This window comes from Platalea leucorodia, assembly GCF_965183815.1.
Source record: "Platalea leucorodia genome assembly, chromosome: W".
Lineage (NCBI taxonomy): Eukaryota > Metazoa > Chordata > Aves > Pelecaniformes > Threskiornithidae > Platalea > Platalea leucorodia.
Window position 1 is genome coordinate 44,761,268 of NC_138859.1, and position 19,703 is coordinate 44,780,970.

General features: G+C 43.9%; 1 protein-coding gene across 1 annotated transcript in view; it reads left to right on the forward strand.

Annotated features, from left to right (window-relative positions):
- The window catches only part of LOC309601491 (netrin receptor DCC-like), a gene marked incomplete at both ends in the record, with an annotated part of 597,648 nt that overhangs the window by 266,963 nt on the left and 310,982 nt on the right, over nt 1–19,703 (forward strand). Inside the window, one exon of the mRNA XM_082334517.1 lies at nt 12,983–13,267. Within this exon, the coding sequence (XP_082190643.1) occupies nt 12,983–13,267 (285 nt within the window). The remainder of the gene's footprint in view (nt 1–12,982; nt 13,268–19,703) is intronic.

Genomic DNA, 19,703 nt, shown 5'->3' on the forward strand with positions numbered 1-19,703 from the left:
GGCAGCCTGGGCCAGGGCCTGGCAGCCCTTTTGGTGAAGAAGTTTTTCCTAATATCCAACCTAAACCTGCCCTGGTGCAACTTGAGGCCATCTCCTCATCAAACAAGCCAGCTTAAATCATTGTGCTTTAAGCAGATGAGTTTATCTTTGCAGGGATTAGGGGCAAGGAGAGCGCTCTCAGCCCAAGAAGGATGGGAGGAGGTGAAGAGGCTGTTTTGTACGACCCCGCAGCTGATGGGGAGCAGCAGGTCGCTGCAGAGGATGAGCTCTCCTCTTCCCTGGCTTCCCAAAAGGCTGAAGTTTGAGCTATAGAAGCTACCATCATCCAGACGTAGTGGCTGATGTTCAGCAAACTAGGACACAGAGCTGGTCTCAGATAGGACCTAAACTGGCAGCATAGCATCACGCTTTGTGTAGATATTGTAGAATAAAATGGGGAAAATATGGGCAAATAATGTCCATATCTGAGGACGTACAGATTCTGGCTGTTTTCTCTCCCCAGGCCTGGCTCTGGCGTTTAGTCAGGAGTATTTTGCTGGCATGGCACCACGTTAACCATCAGTTCTCACCTCCCTTTCCTTCCACTTATTCTTTCCACTTACACCTGCAGCGCCCCGTGCCTACGCTGCCTTGAACCGGTCCTGCGTGTGCGTTTGTGTGTAATAAGGGGAACAACAGAGCCGTAACACCCGCTGGGGCCCCTGGGAGTTGCCGTAACACAAATACCATTGCGGCTAAATGGTTACTTATACACAACGATAGCCGGTGATTTAGGGTTGCCTGCTAATGTTCAATAAAATGCCAATTGGGTCTGCGTTTCTCAAGCTGGTATTTGCCTCCGCCTGCATTTCTCCCAGTTTAATGGCCACAGAGAGTGCGCTGTGCTTGGTTAATTCATTTATTGCGCTGTATTTCAGGATTGGACTTCGACATGCTTTTACCAAATTTGTCCCATAAAAAGATATGTCACCTGATTCAAATGCTTCGCTGGCCTAGCGATATATTAGTAAATCTGTCAAACCCAAATTATTAGCTGGTTTTAGTGGCTTTTCTGAGGAAGCCACTGATTTCTTGGAGGCAGGGGCAATAGTAATTTTGCTAGTTGTGATGATGGGGGAAAAGAAGGGTGGAGGCTGAATCCTAATGTGTGGAAAAGCACATTTAAATAGATCTCCTATAAATAAATAAATATTGTGGGCTTGTGAGGCATTGATTGTTTTAGACAAATATTGCTACCTGTAACGGTAAAACAATTATAACCTGATTCTCGTGTGTGATGTCTTCCCTAATATGGTTCATATGCTGTTGCAATTTGTCTTCAAAGACAAATAATAAAAAAAAAAATCTCCAGCCAATTTATTTTCTTTTTTAAATTTAGCCAGTTCTTGTATTTTGGGCACAATTCTAGTAACGAAGGGTGGGAGGGGTATTATCTGGTTGTCCTTAACCCTTGGCTTTGTGATCCTTATGATTAGCAGAAAACACAGGCTTTACACTATAAGGGAAATAATATAGCCAAAATGAGAGATGTTAAAAACATGAAAGTAAGTTCAAAAGTGTTAGCCAACGGAGAAAAATAATTTAACATCCCATTTAATGTCTCATTTACGTCTTACATTATTTCTGACAGTGTGGTTTGCTGCATGACTTGGAGTTTTTGGATGGGCACCATAGTATCACGTGCAATCTGTCGGAATTGCTTTTCCAATTAGTTTGTTCTCTCTATACCTTTCTCTAGCTTTTTGCTGTCAGGTAAAATATCTTGTGGCTGATAGCCTCGTGTGAAGAGGATGTAGGAAGAGGGGCGTTGGGTGTTGGAGGCGAAGAGCTGTCCCGTGGGTGCGTGGCTGAAGTTTGCTGTCTCCAGGTGCATGGCCAATCCCCGTAGGACCGCGGTCGACCGCGGGCTGAGGGGAGTTCCCACCTTTCAGGGATGCTGCAGGGATGAATACAGTCACGGCCGTGGTGCTCAGATCGCACTGTGACAAATCCACCGGGAAGCGGGTATGATAAATAAGTTGGTGGATGCGCTTTGAACCTTCTCAGTGTCTGGAATGAGACGAGACAGAACTAAAGTGTGTTTTCAAGCAGCATGTCAGATAATGGTCTAGAGAAAAGATAAACTTTTAGGTTTTTATTTTTTCCTCTGTCTTTTGAACTATCTGGCAGCACTTGAGAGAATGAATGCCTCCTTCGGCATAGTTAAACCTATCAAGGATTGAGCTGCTTTCACATCCCGTGGGTTTGCATACAACGTCTAAACATCCCGTTGGTCTTATCTTTATGAATCATATAAGATATTCCCAGCCCATGCTGGTGGAGTCAAAGGCTTGATATTCCTACTCTTGGAAGTTTGTCCAAAGTTCCCTGACCTCTAGTGTCCCTTCAATCACTAGTGGTGTGTCCTGCCCCTGGGGAACTGCAGTTAGCTTTAGCAGAATAAGTGGCTTTCAAAGATTTCCCACAGGCAAGAGCCGTGAAAATGGGCACCCAGTGACATGAACCCTAAAAGCCTAAAGTAGCTGAAAGTAAGTAAAATGGGCAGCAGCCAGAACTTCTCAGGTGCTGCACTTTCATCTTCTACTCCAGTGTTCTCCATCTTCTTCATTTCTTTATCGCTGCCTTGCACAGTCCTCTCTGCATCTTCTCCCAAGCAACCCCAGTGCTCGGGCTGTCTGGCCTCTTTCTCTGCATTCGGGCATTTAAGAGCGAGCCGTGTATACCTTGCACACTTATACATCGCACCCTACGTGTCTGAGCTGCCCTATGCTTGCACTCGATGAGTTAAAATAAATTTCCCCTTGTGCTTGTGTCTGAAACTTTTGAAATCTCTGAATCTTTCTTCTTGCGAGAGTTTGCTCCACGGTCTGTCCCAGTCCTTGAGAAAGTCTGGTCTTTGGCACAAGCGAGATGAATGTCTGCTGAAGATGAGTGGTATTTGACAATGGAGAGGTTTGAATTGATCTCTTGTTTAAATAGATATCATGAGCTGTGCCCTTAAGTGCCTTAAACGAGAGGGCTGAGGCCTTGAACTTGATTGCATCTTCTATGGATAGTCAGTGGAGGAGGGAGCAGAGAAGGCGGCTTTTGCTGTGAGTTGCGTTAGTAGTAATTTATGTACGTTGTGGCTCTTTAAAACACTGTAGAAGGATAGTCCGCGAACTGGAGTAGGGGAGAGGAAGGAACATACATAAACATTGCCTCTGCTGTCTAGGCAGAATCTGTTATTCGTAGTACCCCTCCTTTCTCTGAACAGATTGACCTTTGATATGTCAGAACCGGTCGGTCACATCAGAAACATCTACTGCCAGCATTGGAGAATGAACGACACTTCATGTCACATTAGACGTTTCAGATTTCTGAAAGATGAGGCTCAAAGCAGACAGCCGGAATCCGAAGCCGCAATGGATAGGGTTTGCCTGATAGAGAGGTTTGCGGTAGTCTTATAGACCACGCTAACCCTTACTGCGTCTGCTGGGGTAACTAGGGCTGTCGTGCCGTGCAAGCTTCCCTCGGGTAATGGCTTGCTTGTGCGTTCGGTGCCGATTCGACGGGGTTTCAGCTCCAGCTGCTGTTGTCCCGTGGTGCCGCTCAGCTCGGTGCTGTCGGTGGTAGCCCAGGGGCGATCCCTGCTCGTTGGAGGCAGGGGCGACTGCATTGCTTGGTCTTTCTTCCTCCAGAGCTGGGGATGCCTCTGTCCTGCTTGAAGACTCCATTCGTTTATTGGAAGGCGTGGCTGGAGTTGCACCTAATTACTCTGAAGGTCTTTTCACTGTTGTTCTGAAGTAGTTTAAATCCTAGAATCATTTAGGTTGGAAAAGACCTTTAAGACCATCAAGTCCAGCCGTTAAATGAGGCAAGTCACAAAAAAAACCCCTTACATTTGTAGGCTGTTACATCAAGAGATTTCTGGTCTGCTCAGAGCATCTTTATACTACGTCTGTGGTGCTTTATGAAAGCAAAGTCACTGCTCCAAGTGCAGGGCTTTAAATATAATGGACTAAACGATGCTAGTACCAGCGAACTCCCAGTGCACGAATGAGAGACCCTGCATTTTTTTTATTGTTTTAATTAGAGATTTTGGAAATATGGCCCTTTTTTAGATTCTTCAGCAATAAAAAAAAAAAGGCCTATTTTCTTCTTGCTTGTTTCTTGTTTGAGGAGCCGATTTGATGATTTCATTGGCGACTGGCGGGAAGCCTGTTCTACTTGCTGGCTGCAAGCCACGAGCGCTGGCAAGAAGATGAAGAGACTTAGGCCCTCCCATTTGTATATTAACAGGGGCAAAACAGTAGGTGGGCTTGTCGGTGGGTGATAAAAATTTAGGGTAGTGTTTCTTTTCCCCACGCCAGGTGTATTGTGGTACTGTGAATGACAGGGAGTTACACTCCCAGAGGTTCATGTAGGCTTGTTAATAAATATTAGCGGTTTTGTGGCTTGGAATATCTACTAGGCTTTTCCCCCCTGCTCTCTGAGAAATCAGAAAATAGGCTTAAGCTGCAAGCTGTGGCTGTATCTTGTAGAAATTGTGAGAGAGAGGAACAAGATCCAACCCACCGACTGAAGAGCCATAGAGAGCTATAGGCGGGGAGCTCTGGAGATTCGTGTTTTGCCTGTGGCTATAAGAAGGTCATAGTTTCCTAGCTCTTGAAGAATGACAAATTTGGTTCTCATAAACTCTGAAATGCTGAAAAAAATCTGTGTAATGAAGAGAAAAGCAATCTCGAGGGTTGTACTTGAACGATTCAGTTGAAATGTTTGTTGTTCTGAATGTATCCTGCGTGTGCGGGACGTTCAGGCACAACAGCTTTGTGCTAGTGCTTTGAATCGGAAAGAAAGATCTGCGAAGACTAAGTAGAACTGACCATGAAGGCATTGAATCCTTGATGAAAATCCCCCTACAGCATAAATATGTGGATGGAAAAAAATAGATTGTTTCCGTGCATTATGCTGAGCAAAGCCAGCAAGTGAGACACACAAAAGGTGACAAGTAAATTAGATTTTAAAATTCTTGCAGTTTTGATAATCTGAGCTGACATCACTAACAGAGGTTAGGAAAAAGTCTTTTTCAGAAAAATAAGTTCATTTATTTCCTGTGATAGGTAAGAGGCATCAAAGGGCAGATCCTGGTTCCATCTTTCTTCAGCTAGCCTTTCTTGGTTGAATTAGATTGCTGCCAAGAATTGATGCTATAATGTTTGTAATGGACTCTGCACACTGGGAGAGAATTGCTATGCTGGAGGAGAGCTCGATGTGCCCTCGTACTGGAAAAGGGGAAATATTCTTCCTATGTGGGATGTTCTGAATTGTCTGTTCATGAGTTATGGCTGCTTCTCCCCAGGAACAAGTGACAGGACAAGAGAAAATGGCCTCAAGCTGCGCCAGGGGAGGTTTAGGTTGGATATTAGGAAAAACTTCTTCACCGAGAGGGTGGTCAAGCATTGGACCAGGCTCCCCAGGGCAGTGGTTGAGTCTCCATCCCTGGAGGTATTTGAAAGCCAGGGAGATGTGGTGCTGAGGGACATGGTTTAGTGGTGGGCTTGGCAGTGCTGGGTTTATGGTTGGACTTGATGATCTTAAGGGTCTTTTCCAACCTTGACGATTCTCTGATTCTATCTTATCTACAGTGAGTTCAACAGCACTTGTGCGAATGTGTCCATGTGAAGGTAGGGCTGATGGAGGAAGGGATGGCTTCTGACCTTCCTCTCCATGTGGTTTAAGAGGAGACATGGTGGCTCTCCTGGCATTACGTGAGGAATCTCATCTAACAGTAAACTATCAGGATTAAAACCTCCTCAAAAGGTGAGGATGCCTGGGGAACTGGGGCACTTCCATGGCTAAGTAGCATCAGGGTTACAACACAGCTTAAGTGTTCAAGCCTAAGCTCTCCCCTAAATACTCTCTTGTATATCTATTTTTTTATATATAGATACACACACACACAATTGCTTTTACAGTCAACTATAAAATCTGTGCCTTATTTCTTTGACTTTGCTATAAGTTGACCCAGTACAGAGATTCCCTCCAGAGCTATGCTACTCTTTGAGGTCAACTAAATTCTCTTCCTCCCAAAAGGGCCGTAGGGAGAGAAGTGCAGGGACTGCCCCTTTCAGTCCTCACAGTGGATCTCTGAGGGCTATCTAAAGACCAGAGGACTTCACAGCAAGAATGTCAAGATGTGTTTTCCAGTATGATAATTGAGTGCTAAATACAAGTTGCAGAAATAATTGTCTCGCCTTTAAATGTGTAGGCTAAAAAAAGCTATCACAGTTTGGCTCTCCTGAAATGAGGCCAAATGCTTTGTTTGGCTTGGAGTTTGGGATGAATCTGGCTGAAAACATCGAAGCTGCTTTTGCTCCTCTGGCACAAAGCAGGATGAATCACTCCTCAATCCAAAAGCAATGAGACACATGCTAAGAGGACAGCAGCAAAGCATGTTAAGTAGATTTTTTTTTTTTTGACACTTGTTCAATGAATATTAAACATAGTGTCTGTTTAAACTCTTCCTTTATTGTTTTATTTTTAGGGGATCTGGTGATGGTGGTCTCTAAGTTTTCTTAGAGAACCCCTCTTTGGTAGAGCCCACAGGCTTGAGTTGTACTTGAAGCTCATTCCCTGATGAGGATTTTTCTCCTTTCTGCTGAAAAGCTGAGAACTCTGCATGAGCCCAACCTTCCTCTCCCCCCTCGGCTACCCCTGAACTGTATCTCAGTTTGTGGGTGTACCCCAAAAGAAACTCTGCTCAGTTTCATAGAAAGGAAGGAAATACTGATATATGGACAGAAGAGCTTGGTTCGAACCCCTGCTTACCTTGGATTTCTCCTGTCACCTTGAGCGAGCGAGTCAGTCACCATAGCACCTTCAAAAGCACCTAAAAAGCCCGAGGAACTCTCTTCAGTTAGAAGCTGCCACATTTTATAAGCTAGTGGGATGCCAGTTTCTGTGGCTTTGCTGCCTTTCAATGTTTGAACCTGTATTTTAGAGCCTCAGTTCCTCATCTATGAAATAGAAAGACTATTTCGTATTTACATAATACAAATTAAAGACAGTGATGCACTCAGATTTTATATATATATATACACACACACATATAAAATAGTGTGCATGACTAACTAGCTATACTTTGGTTAACCTGAAGCTATTTGGACCTGCCCGCCACTGCGCTTCTTAAGTAATTACTTAGATCTCAATACACAACCTTAATGCCGAGCCCACGTTGATCCTTCTCTCCTGCAGACAGGGCCATAGACCAGAGTCATCCGTGTTGAAGTCCCACTTCTTCAATCAAATTTCCAGACTTTAAACCGTGTCTGTTCTCCCTTTGGTTGCAGCCGCCGGATGCTCAGCGGCCCAGACAGCTGCCGTTCGGTATCTCCGCAGGGCTGCGATGGTGGGTTACAACTGGGTTGCTGCAGAAATAACACCCGAGACCTGGGAAAAACAAAAGACAGCAAATTGGAGTTGTAGAAGTTTGTTTCTAAGGATGCTGGGTTGCTCTCTTTCTCTGAAATTCTCAGTTACTTTTCAATATCTTATTTTTTGATGGAACAGCTCAGGATACAGTTGAGATATGATGTTGACTATATTGTCATTACCCTTAGCTTATGTTCTTTCAAACAGCCACGTTAACTTCCAGTTAAGTTTCCTTATGTGCATCTCCGCCGTCAGGAGAAATCAAGGCAATCGTCTGTTCGCACGATAAATCACAAGGATCAGAGACCTGCATATTCCCTGTTTCACGGGGTGTTTGTGCGTGATGTGATCTAGCAGCGGGGACCGCGTCTGTGCGTCGCAGTCGGGATCGCAGTACTTTGCGTTCAGGGGTGAAGTTTCACAGGATTTAAATATGCTCTGCGGAGTCAGAATACTGAGTGGGGTTCGTATTTAAAAAGAGAGGAAAAAAAAAAGATCCAGCCTTATTTGTAGTGGTCATGAGTTCTTAATTAATTAATCCCCTCTGAGTATTAATACAATTAACACGTAGTCACCTAATTTAGGTAACCCCCATGGGTGGAGGGTGAAGACGAGGGATTCCTCTGCCCGCCTAGTGTATAGGAAGCCTTGGGAGGTGGGCAGCCTAATTTAGGCATAAAGGACAAATGAATGATGTTTATATGGTTTTAGCTTAGGTATGTGAATTTGATGGAAATTGAGCGCTAATAAGAAAAGATCATCTTGTGGTATCCTGTATTACCATGCTAATGGCTGAAGCAAAGAGAGCAGCTGGAAACTGGGACTGTAGAGCAAATGAGCAGCTCCTTGCTAAGGTTTTGTGTTTCTTCTAGCAAACTTGGGTGTAGTCCCAGCTGGTGGTTGATGAGTAGTATTTGAAATACGCAGCTCCTAGCAGGATGAAGGATTTCCAATATCGGACACAAGGTTGGGGAGCAGTTGAACTTTTTTTCTTGTTGGAAATAGGTAATAATAAGTAGGCCTATGATTACTTGGTGCGTCGTCTTCTAGCCTTATCTGCTCTTGAAACACCGGCCAGCTTTCCGTCCTCGGCTTCTCGGGCGGTGAGGCACCTTCCTCTCCTTCACTTCGCACCGAGGTGCCCTTTGTGGCAAATCGGTTTAACTTCCATCTATATAAACCTTAACTGCCCAAATTTCATATCTAAAAAATGCAAAGGCATAAAGTATCTTATTAATATTCATTTTATTGTAATATTAAAATCCTTCCCTTGGAATCCTTCTCATTAAGCCGACAGCTGGTACTAGGAGTGGCTGGCTGGTACTGTGCTGCAGGAATTCCCTGGCTGGCAATACTTTCTAGAAGTATTGCTAAATGCATATTGGTAACTTGATTTTTTTTTCTTTTTCCCCCTAATTAGTTTCTTCTAAGTCAGAAATCTGAGTGTCCAGCTTTTCATAAGCTTTATCTCCTCCTAGATGTACGGCTTCCAGTCCCGTAAGATGGGGTTTGCACCAAGAAAGGGTTCCAGTTTATTTAGCTCCCGTTTTTATGAACGAACCCGAACGCCACGTCTGTGCTTGGATTATTTGGTGTGAAGTCTGTAGGTCTTGCTCTGATACTTCTGCTGCACGTTACTGAGTGCAAATCTTTTCAGAATTGTAAATAGGAGCTAGCAAACAAAAAAGAATATAGAGTAACTAAAGCGTAGCACCTTTTTGGAAACCAGCCCGTGGAAGAGAGAATTAGACAGCAGTTTCTAAAATATTTACATTTCCCGATTCACTCACCCATGCTCTCTCGCTTTCCTATTTTCTGAAGCAAGCAGAAGGAAATCACTCTTTTTCATTACCTTGGTTTCTTGCCCTTCAGCTATTCTGTGAATTGAAAGTGGGGAAAAAAAAGGTCTTGTCTTGATGTTAAGTAACCTTGCAGGCTTTAATTTGAAACAAACAAAGCATTTAAAGCAGTTCTTCTCTGGGGGATTGTACTGAGTGCTACTAAATTGCTGAATATTTAATAGCTAAACATGTTCCAGACCCTGAGGTCTGTCCCCCAAATGATAAGCCTTTTTATTAAGTGAACTTTAATTGCTTAATAATTGGGACTTCTGTAAGGAAAGATGGGGATCCTGATAGGCTGCCAACCAGACTGCATGGTAAATCAGAGTCGGGTACCGCTTTCAATTAAGTTTCCGAAGTAGGTTTGGGTATAATGCAGGGAGGTGCATCTGTGACCCTGTGGCTACGGAGCGAAGCATCGCCGAGGATCTGCAATGTTTAATTCCAGAGTCTGTCTCGGAAAGTGACTTTCTCCGAATGTATTTGCTGTTCCGTTCCCTTGAGCCAGCTCCCGACATCCTAAACATCTGTGTAGCTTCAAAAACTGTCTTTAAAATAAATCAGCGTAAGCCAGGAGAGCTGTAAAGACGCAGTGATGGTTTTAAGATCTCGTGTATTATGGTCCTGCAGAGAGATGAACGAGTTTTGAACATGACCGTGGAAAAAGGTGGTTAGTGTCTTTTCACCGGGACACAGCCAAAGGTTTTTTTGCAACATCCTGATCTTATGCGTAGATTTTTATGATGGTTTTTTAAGCTTTAAAAGGAAGAGTAGGGATACCTGTGGAAAGGGAGGCGGCGCAGAGACGGGGCAAAGCGTGAGCTGGCTGCGTGCAGGGCCAGGGCAGGTACGGTGCTGCCAGGGAAGAAAAAGTCCCTCTGGCAATTGTTTTTAGTCCTAGATTTTACCGTAAATTGTTAGATTTAGCTCTCTTTCCTCCTGGAAAAGTCTGCAGTTTTCAACAGCTTTCCATCACTGTTCACACTGCGTTTCTCTTCAATTTTTGTCAAAGTGTTGAATGCTTCTATTTTTCTAGCTTGCACCAGCTTTGCTGGGGGTGAAAAGCTGTTACTTGTGCGTCTGTGCCAATAGCTCGGCTGGAAAGTAGCATCCTCGCCGCGACGGGAACGTGTGCGAGGGGGCAGCGGGTGGCAGGGCTTGCGTGGATGGGCCTGGGAACGACTGCCTTTTCTTCGCTCGCTTGGTTCATAGGGATAACTAGTAAACATGGCAATTAGGAAATACTGCTGCCCACACAACAGTAGATTCGTGTAGGCTTTTTCACGTGTGGAAATGTCATTAGGAAGCCTCCTCCGAGAGAGTTTCAGCCTTGCTAAAGAATTTCCCTGCTTCAGCTCATGGAAGCACTTCACCCGGGTTGCGAGATCTCATCCTGGCAGATGCTCTGGGAGATATCGTAGAATCCTAGAATGGTTTGGGTTGGAAGAAACCTTAAAGATCACCTGGTTCCAACCCCCTGCCGTGGGCAGGGACACCTTCCACTAGACCAGGTTGCTCAAAGCCCCGTTCAACCTGGCCTTGACCACTTCCAGGGATGGGGCATCCACAGCTGCTTCTTTAGTCTGGAGAAGAGGAGGCTGAGGGGAGACCCTATCGCTTTCTACAACTGCCTGAAAGGAGGCTGTAGCGAGGTGGGGGTCGGTCTCTTCTCCCTAGTAAGGAGTGACAGGACGAGAGGAAACGGCCTCAAGCTGCGCCAGGGCAGGTTTGGGTTAGACATTAGGAAAAACTTCTTCACCGAAAGGGTGGTCAAGCATTGGACCAGGCTGCCCAGGGAAGGGGTTGAGTCCCCATCCCTGGAGGTATTTAAAGGAAGGGTAGATGTGGTGCTTGAGGATTTGGTATAGTGATGGACTTGGCAGTGATAGGTTGATGGTTGGACTCGATGATCTTAAGGGTCTTTTCCAACCTTGACGATTCTATGGTTCTCTGGGCAACCTGTGCCAGTGCCTCACCACTCTCACAGTAAAGAATTTCTTTCTTATATCCAATTTAAATCTCCCCTCTTTCAGTTGAAAGCCATTACCCCTTGTCCTATCGCTACAGGCTCTACTAAAAAGTCTGTCCTCATCTTTCTTCAAAGCCGTCTTTAAGTATTGAAAGACAGCAATAAGGTCTCCCTGGAGCCTCCTCTTCTCCAGGCTGAACAACCCCAGCTCTCTTCAGCCTGTCCTCACAGAAGAGGTGCTCCAGCCCTCTGATCGTCTTCGTGGCCTCCTCTGGACTTGCTCCAACAGGTCCATTCCTCCATATGTTGGGGGCCCCAGAGCTGAACGCAATAGGAGCAACGTGTTTGAGGAGGAGAACTGAGACAAGAGGTGGGTGGCCAAAATCACACCAGAAAATAGGTGTTGGAACCAGGAAGTCAACTTGGGGCTCCCACTCAAATGTCTTTTTTAGTATGTGATTATTCCCCCGTACGGTGCTTTTGCTGAATGTTTGGGTGGCATTTTAATGTCTGGAAAGTTGGGGTCTTTATTCTTTGCTTCCTCAGCTTCTTTATAGCCTCTACTGACAGCTCCTTTTTGAAAGCCTTCACTGTATACCAGCTGATATCATCTAAAAGATGCTTTTTTCCTATATATTTTTTAGTTGCTTTTAGTGTCATCTTTTAAGTTTTTCACTCTGTCAAACACTTGGTGCGTGTTTGCACACACTGCTGAGTGATCGTATTTACTGGTATGGCTTCAAACGGTCCCTGCAGGCAGGCGAGCGTGCCCGGCCAGGCTGGGGACTGGTAGGGTCATTTCTAGGGACTGGCCGGGATTGGAGCCAGGGCAGGTCCCCAAAATATGTCCACACCATCTCTAGCACGTTCCTGATCCAAGCAGTTGCTTCAGTCCATCTTCTTGATTTGTTCTTCTCATACTTGGCTGGAAAGAGGGCTGATTATTTTTTCCTCTCCTCCTTTTTTTTGTTTTGTTTTCCTTCTTTGCAAGTTTTATCTACGCTCTTTGCAAAGCAACCATGCTTCCAGGTAGTGAAGTCCATGATCTTGACATCATCTTTCACTTGACCTTGGACTCTCGCAGACCCTGTCCTGTTCTTGCTGGCTTTTTCTTCCGTAGCACGTGAAGGACGTGGTCCTCGTGTTTTTGCGCCGAGTGAGGCTGGGACATCTGGGGGTTGCACAAAGAAAGCTCCCAGCTCTGCTCTCCTGCCCTCGCGAGTCAAAAATGTTTCATGAAAAACAGAGCCGTTTGAAATATTTGATTATGTGACCCAAGTAATTTATTTAGCAGAGGCTTTTTGGAGTATTTTTCCTTTTATCTGGGGGGAAGAGCATAGAGAAGGAGAAATACAGCACGATGCGACCGTACCGTTTCCCTAACCTTACGTAGGTTTGGTTGTGCTTTCCTTTGAATGCCACCCTGTTGTGAACAGTTTGCGTTGCGTGATAGCGTATCTGTACTTTGTTGAAGTTGTTCCTGAGTGGGTTTGTAAGTAACAGGTGCAATTTGTTACTCTTTATGTTGATAACACATCTTTTCTTTGCTGTTAATGAGTGTAATTTGCAATGGAAAGCGTTAGTCACCCTGTCATTATAGCAATCTCCAAGCAGTTTTCAGAATATCACATAAATTTTTTATTTTTTTTTTTTTTTTAGTCTGGATTGTTAACAAAATCCAAATCAGCATGGAAACAGCGTGCAACTTCTATTTTCAGCAGCTATATAATTGCCTTTTTTTTTTTGCTTGTGTTTGCAGGACCACTGAGGTTTCTTTCCCAGACGGAATCTGTCACGGCTTTTGCGGGAGACACCATTCTGCTGAAGTGTGAAGTTGTTGGGGAGCCCATGCCCGTGGTGCACTGGCAACGAAACCAGGAGGACTTGTTCCCGAGCTCGGCCGACCCGCGGGTGGCCGTCCTGCCCTCCGGAGCTTTACAGATCAGCAGGGTTCAGCATGGGGACAGCGGGATCTACAGATGCCTCGCGAAAAACCCAGCCAGTTCGAGAACTGGAAATGATGCAGAAGTCAGAGTTTTGGCAGGTAAGAACCAGACCCTTCTACACCGCCTTTCTTCTCTCTTGTCTGGTTGTGTCCTTTGGTTCTCTGAAAGAGCAGTCACTCCTCCTGGGGCAGCTAGGCTGATTTATCCCACTTTCTTTCCAGTTACTTCTACAAGCTTCCAAGTTCTTCTTCACATGGAAGAGCCTGGAGATCTTTAGAAGCAGTTGGATGCAAAGGTGAGGAGTTGATCCCTTAGGAAAGTATTCATGCTGCCTAACTTCAAGTACCAAATTTGGATATGTATGAAGCTGGTCTCTTTTACGTGGTCGATGGAGAGAGACAAGTACTTCCCATCTCACGATGTTGGTGAGAGCACTGGAATTACTTTCCCAGAGCCCTGGAATTATTTTTCTCAGAGCGCTCTCTGGAAGAGCTCCTCTCACTCCATTGACTGGAAAGGCAATCTGTTGGGACTAGCTGCTGAATTGACCTACTCAAAGTTAGGTTGCTTGGATACTTCAGTGCCTGATATGATCTGCCAGGTTGCCCAGACGGCGGTTTGGGATCCAACACAGTTTAACTGTGACAAGTAATATGCCTAAATTCGTGGGCAAGTGAGCATCTTGCTCTCCTTCTTAATTGATAAACTCATCAGCGAAACAGATGGTTACCACTGCAGTTTAGTATGTAGATCTGAGCACCAAAAGAGTGGTTTGAAAAAGGTGTTGCTGCAAAATCTCCTTCCCTTCTAGTTCTACGCTCTGACACGTGACCACTAATTATATGGGACAGGGATGATGTATTTTTAGAAATTTTTTTTATATGCATTTGCTAGACAAATGTTGGTTTGCATGATTTCTCGCTAAGTGAGAGGTAACTGAGCATGCTCAGTTACTCAGGTTATCCTCAGTTATCTGAGATATCTCAGGTAACTGAGGATGCTCAGACTTCTGAGATGGTCCAAATGCTGTAGAAATCAGGAAGGCTGGGATCAGTCCCAGGGAAGTGTCCCTATGCTAACGACATGTGAAACTTGATGAGTTCATCCTTACTTCTGGGAGTGGTTAATAACAGCTCTGGGATTTAATGCCGTGGAATTTGGAGGACTGCAGTTCCTTCTGTGTTGGCCATCTGACACCAAAAGAACCAAACCAAACCCCACGCTCTCCCTCTAAACCTAGGATTACAAACCAAAGCCTGTGTCCTCGCTTTCTGCTGTGGTAGTAGGTGTGGATCCTTTTTGGAGCTGCAAAGGAAAGTAACAGCCAGAATAGCTGGCAGCAGGGGAAGACCACATCACCTGGAGTTACCTGCAGGTTTTTCTTTATCTTTTTGGTGACCAGAGTTTGTGCCTGATCTCTGGAGCATGGACCTGCTCCCCGTTTGTTGGTTTATCTAACAGGCTGCTCCAGGTTGGATGTTCTTGGGGTTCCCAAGCTCACCGTGAGCCGCAGAGCCCTGTGCTGTTCCTTATGCATCGGGCAGCACCGAGGCATTCCTGCCTCCGCCGTTATTAATGGCAATTTGAGATCCATGGGGAAATTTTTTTTTTTTTCAGAAGTCTTGATTAAAATTAAGAAAATCATAAAACTTTGTATTTCAGACAGACCTGGAAGGCTTTTCTCTGCCTCCTCAGCTTCTCAGAATATTTTTAATTTGCCATGCATTCAACATTTCTGATCATTTATGGATGGATTGATGTTTTTTCTTGTTCCCAGTTTTGGTCGTTAGCATCCTGGCTAAATGGCCTCTCTCAGGCTGTCTATAGGAGAGAGGGGAATTAATTTATCTCTTCCCAGCATGTTAAAATTTTATACCGGGGAGACACTGGAGCAAATAATGAGCAAAATATGTAACAGGGAACTAGTGGAGTCCGTCAGACTTTGGCTTAGGGCAAGCAGCACAAGGTCTTATTTTAGCATAACGTGAGCAGACAGCAGCTCTTATAAGAAATGAACGGTGCTCCTGAAACAAAAATTCAGATCTTATTGAGGCTCTTGGGAATTTTGTTCTCATGTGCACGCTTTGATGGTTCAGAGCTATCTGATACTTTGCTGCTAATTCTGCCTCTCCTGTTTTCGCTTGTTGGTAGAAATCTGTCTTCAGTTGCAGCTCTCCTCTTCCATAATTAGTGAAGGCAGAATACTCTTGTTGGCCTTTTTCCCTTGGTTAGTGGGAAGGAAAAAAAAGAAAAGCCTTAAATCTTATTCAAAGGAATAGGCAACAAAACAAAAAAATAAAGTGTAGGTAGTGTATCATAACTCTGTATTTTGAAAACGCTGCTTCTTCCACAGGTAGTGGTTGTGATTTGTTGGAACCCGCAGCGTATCCGTCAGGTTTTGTGGCGAAACGGACCACGATCCTGGCAAATAATTTCTAATCTTCTGTACAGCTTCCAAACAGAATGCTTTAAAAAAGAACGAGGGCTAAATATCTTTAGTCATTTAGTTTCTTTAGTCAAAGTGCCTGTGGCTTAAATATTTGATTCGACATTATGGTGGGTCTGGAGATACCTGTATCTTCTCTTGATAGCAACATTCGTCATCTGACATGATACAGGTTAGAAAAACAAAATATTTGGATGAGGGAATTACTGGTTTCTTGGGCAAAAAAGTAAAATTCATCCTACCAGACCCAAACCTGTAGTTTAACTCGCCAAGTAAATGAAGGAATAGTTGATTCTTCAACCTCCGTTACCAAAGAGAAGTGGTTTGTGGGTGCGTGAATGAGTCTTAGCGGGGCGGCAAAGCGCTGAGCAGGACCTTTTTACTTTGATAACTAAAAGACACTTTACAAATGACCATTTGCAAGTGTGTTTCCTAGGTGCAGTTTGATTCTGCCTGGGGAAGCTCTGGAAGGGGTGGATTCGCCCCCCAGCACCTCAATAAATGCATTTTACAAAGAGCTCCAGCCTCGCTAAATCCTCTATTGGAAACCACGTGCCTGTAGAAGTACACAGGCCATATGAAAACAGATTTTGAAGAACTTGTATAAAAAAAGCCCAACAAATCTGAGCAAAAACTCTTGAGGAGTTTTTAATGTGTCAGTTTTTCTCTTGCTGTTAATTTTAAGGGTAGCCATTGCAGCTTTTGGCAGAAAGCTCATTTCAAATGCACATTTTTTCACCTTTCTAATTGAAGTGCTCTTCTCTGGGGTCCAGAAACTTAATCCCAGGTGAAAAGTTTCAGCAAATACTGAGAACATGAGGAAATACATGTTCAGATAACGAGATGGACTCACCTAATTAATTTAGAGGGAATAATGCTACTGTACAAATAAAAAAAGCAAAGGTCTTATACAAACCAGTATGAAGGAATTAATTCTTAGCCGAATTCATTGCTTCTGTAAATTAATGAATAAGTTTCTTTGGCAGGTCTGTCCACTTCAGAAATACAGATACCATTTTAAAAGCAAAAGTTGAGTAGTTTGGTGCCTGAAAGCTATTAATTATTTATAAATAATAATCCTGCATTTATCGTTAGCCGTTCAAGTAATCCGCCGCTGTAGTAGTGTCTATTGTGGAGGTTCCTCCTCTCTTTCCGAGCTCGTCTGCTGAGCTGCAGCTCAAGATAACGGTAACAATGTCGTGTAATTCCTTCGTATTGAATGCGAATAAGAGTTTGGATGCTGCCGTGTGATTCAGCTCCTTCCTCGCGGTCGCACTTCTGAGGCGAGAGGGATAACGGCGGCGAAAAGGACCGAATTGAAACGGATCCCGCGAGAAGGAATTAGGGAGGAGAGGTTGATGGGCACGTTTCACTGCGCACAACAGGAGTTGCCTCCTGAGCTCAGGCTTGCTTTGATGCTTAAGTGACTCCGCTCTTTAGAAGAAGAGAAATTGCGATGTTCGAGTTATTTAAATACAGCGTGACATCGTGGTACTGATGGCTTTGCAGTTACCCCTGATTTTGCGTAGTCATGTAACTAGAGGAAGCATCTTGTCTGAGGACATACAACTGGGTGAACGTATGGGAAACAAAAGGGGCGGAATATACCGAATTATGTTGTTCGGTATGAGTTTGTTCAATATGAGTTTTATAACTAAACTTAGTCTCGAGGAAGGTCTGGTGAAGCTCACGCAGGCGATCTTCGAAGCTCAGCCGTCAGTTCCTCGTGCAACATGCGGAGCTTGTACCAGATGCAGAGACCTTAAAGATTTCTTCTCATCTTTTATAGCCTGGTGTTGACGCACATTCCCTAACAGCCAGTCATTGTCCAAGTCAGGTCTTTACCTTATTCTTAACCTCAACAGCTAGTGCTTAACAGTGTTTATTCTTAGATGAAAACAGATTTCTAACAGATGTGGCCCACTTAAATACTGAACTTGTGGTTTTGGTTTTTTTTTTCATTTTTTTTTGGTTTTTTTTGGTTGTTTTTTTTTTTGGTTGTTTTTTTTTAAATCTAACCAATTTCACGTTTATGTTCTCCAGTGCCTATTTCCTGCAGGGGTGCCTTGCCCTAATTCCGACTAGTACATATAAAAAAAACCAAACAACGACGAAACCAAACAAAAAGCCCAGCAAAGAGAGTGCCATTTATAGCTGCAGAAATTGCAGGGGTGATGCACGAGACCAGAGGCAGGTCCCCTTCACAGATGGAGCCGGATCGCGGTACAAGCTGACCTCGTTTGCACCACGTGTATTTTGATGCTCGTTTACAAGCGAGGTGATGCACGCAAGCGTGCAAAGCCTCTGCTTAGAGCTAAGGATGCTTTGGAAGGGATTTCTGTTACCAGAAATCTGAATACCAGCTGTGAATACGAGCTTCCAGTTCAAGGCAGTAGCTGAATGTTGATAAATTAATAAGAGTTCAGAAAAGAACTAGGATGTTTACTGTACATAACGTGCCTTTTGGTAAACACATGGGAAATTTTGTACTTTATCCAGGACACCTTTATAGACTTGCTGTTAGTGTGCTCTGTAAGCACTTACTTGGGGGAAAAAAGGCTCTTTAACCGGCAGGTTTTTATGAACTAGGTGAAAAAACTAATGCCTGGAAACCTGAAGCTAAGTTCTTGCAAGCAGAAAAAAGTTAAACGCTTAAAACCAGTAACAGCCATTGGAACTGTGTGTTTTTGTACTGAGTTTTCCATTAATTGCATTTAATCAAGGTTGGATTTTTAGTCCTGCCTTTCCAACCGAGGAACAGATGGATCGAGAGCCTTGTCCTGAGGACAAGCATCGCTTGTTCTGCTAAATGGGTATAATTTCTATTAAAGGTTTCATTTTTACCTCATTAGGAGAGAACCATGTGGATGGGGTACGCCCTGCCACAGAACATGCTGCATTACTTAGCAATGGTGTAATTACTCTGATTTTTTTTTTTTTAATTTAAATTATTAGTAGTATTTGGATGGATTGGGGGAAAAATATTTTCTTGTTTGGTAAAGAGATCCTCCTAAGGTGTCATCTGTTAAAGTCAAGCTTGAAAACAAGGCAGCAGTGTGAGAGTATGCAGACGTGCTATCGTCTTTCTACGTGTATTCTTACAAGGGAGATCCCTAGTTCCAAAAGATTCATGCAATAACTTCCAGTAGCTGGGTTATCCCTGCTTCCAGCTGCCCAAATAAATAGCATTGCTGAGGTCGCTTTATAAGCTAGCTATATTTTGACCTTTAACAAGAAAAGGTTACATTTAAAAATGCTTATTAATAATCCTGGGGAATGAGCGATTTCGCCGCTCTCCCCTCCATAAATCTGATTAGTGCTTAAGTAATCTCGTACATATAAATATCAGTTTCCCACGTTCGAGCAGCTTGGAAATAAAAACGAGCAGGCGGGCAGAGACGGACGTACAGTCGGTGTGTGCCCTTAGCCGAGATCAATGCAATCGCAAGAACAATAACTAATATCTACTAAAGAGCTGTTTGCTCAACAGCTCCCTGGCTGGTGGCCAGATTGGTGGTTTTATTTATGAACTACGCGCTGATTGCTCTAAATGGGATTGGGTTTAGTTCTTTTTATTGAAGCACAGATGGAGTTCAGAACAAGGGCCTCAAGAATATTACGTAATTTATTTCGCAATGTATTTGAAAGCATAAGTTGTTATTGGAAGGTTCCTGGTATACGATTAACCTTATGAAATTGAGGTAGCTTGAGGATGCTGATGCCGTCGACTAGTGGACCGTAGGCTGGCTTGCAAATTTGGGTATAGAGAGAAGAGCAAGGTGGTTCACTTGAAATTTATTGCTGATTTTGCTCTCAAAATGCAGTCAACAAAGAATCCCGAACAAAAGGGAGTTCTGTAGTGTTGGAACAGCCTTTGCATTCCTGCTTTGAGATTTGTTTTATGTTAAATAGTGGCACTAGAGCTTTAATATGCAATATTATTTCATACTAATAACTATAACAACATACTAATAAACTATTAGTGACTACTTATGGCTATTATAGATCCTAAACATCAGAGGCGATGGATACATCAGGTTTGGCATTTTACGAGCTTGTAGTTTTTGGTTTGCTTTTTGGGGGCTCTT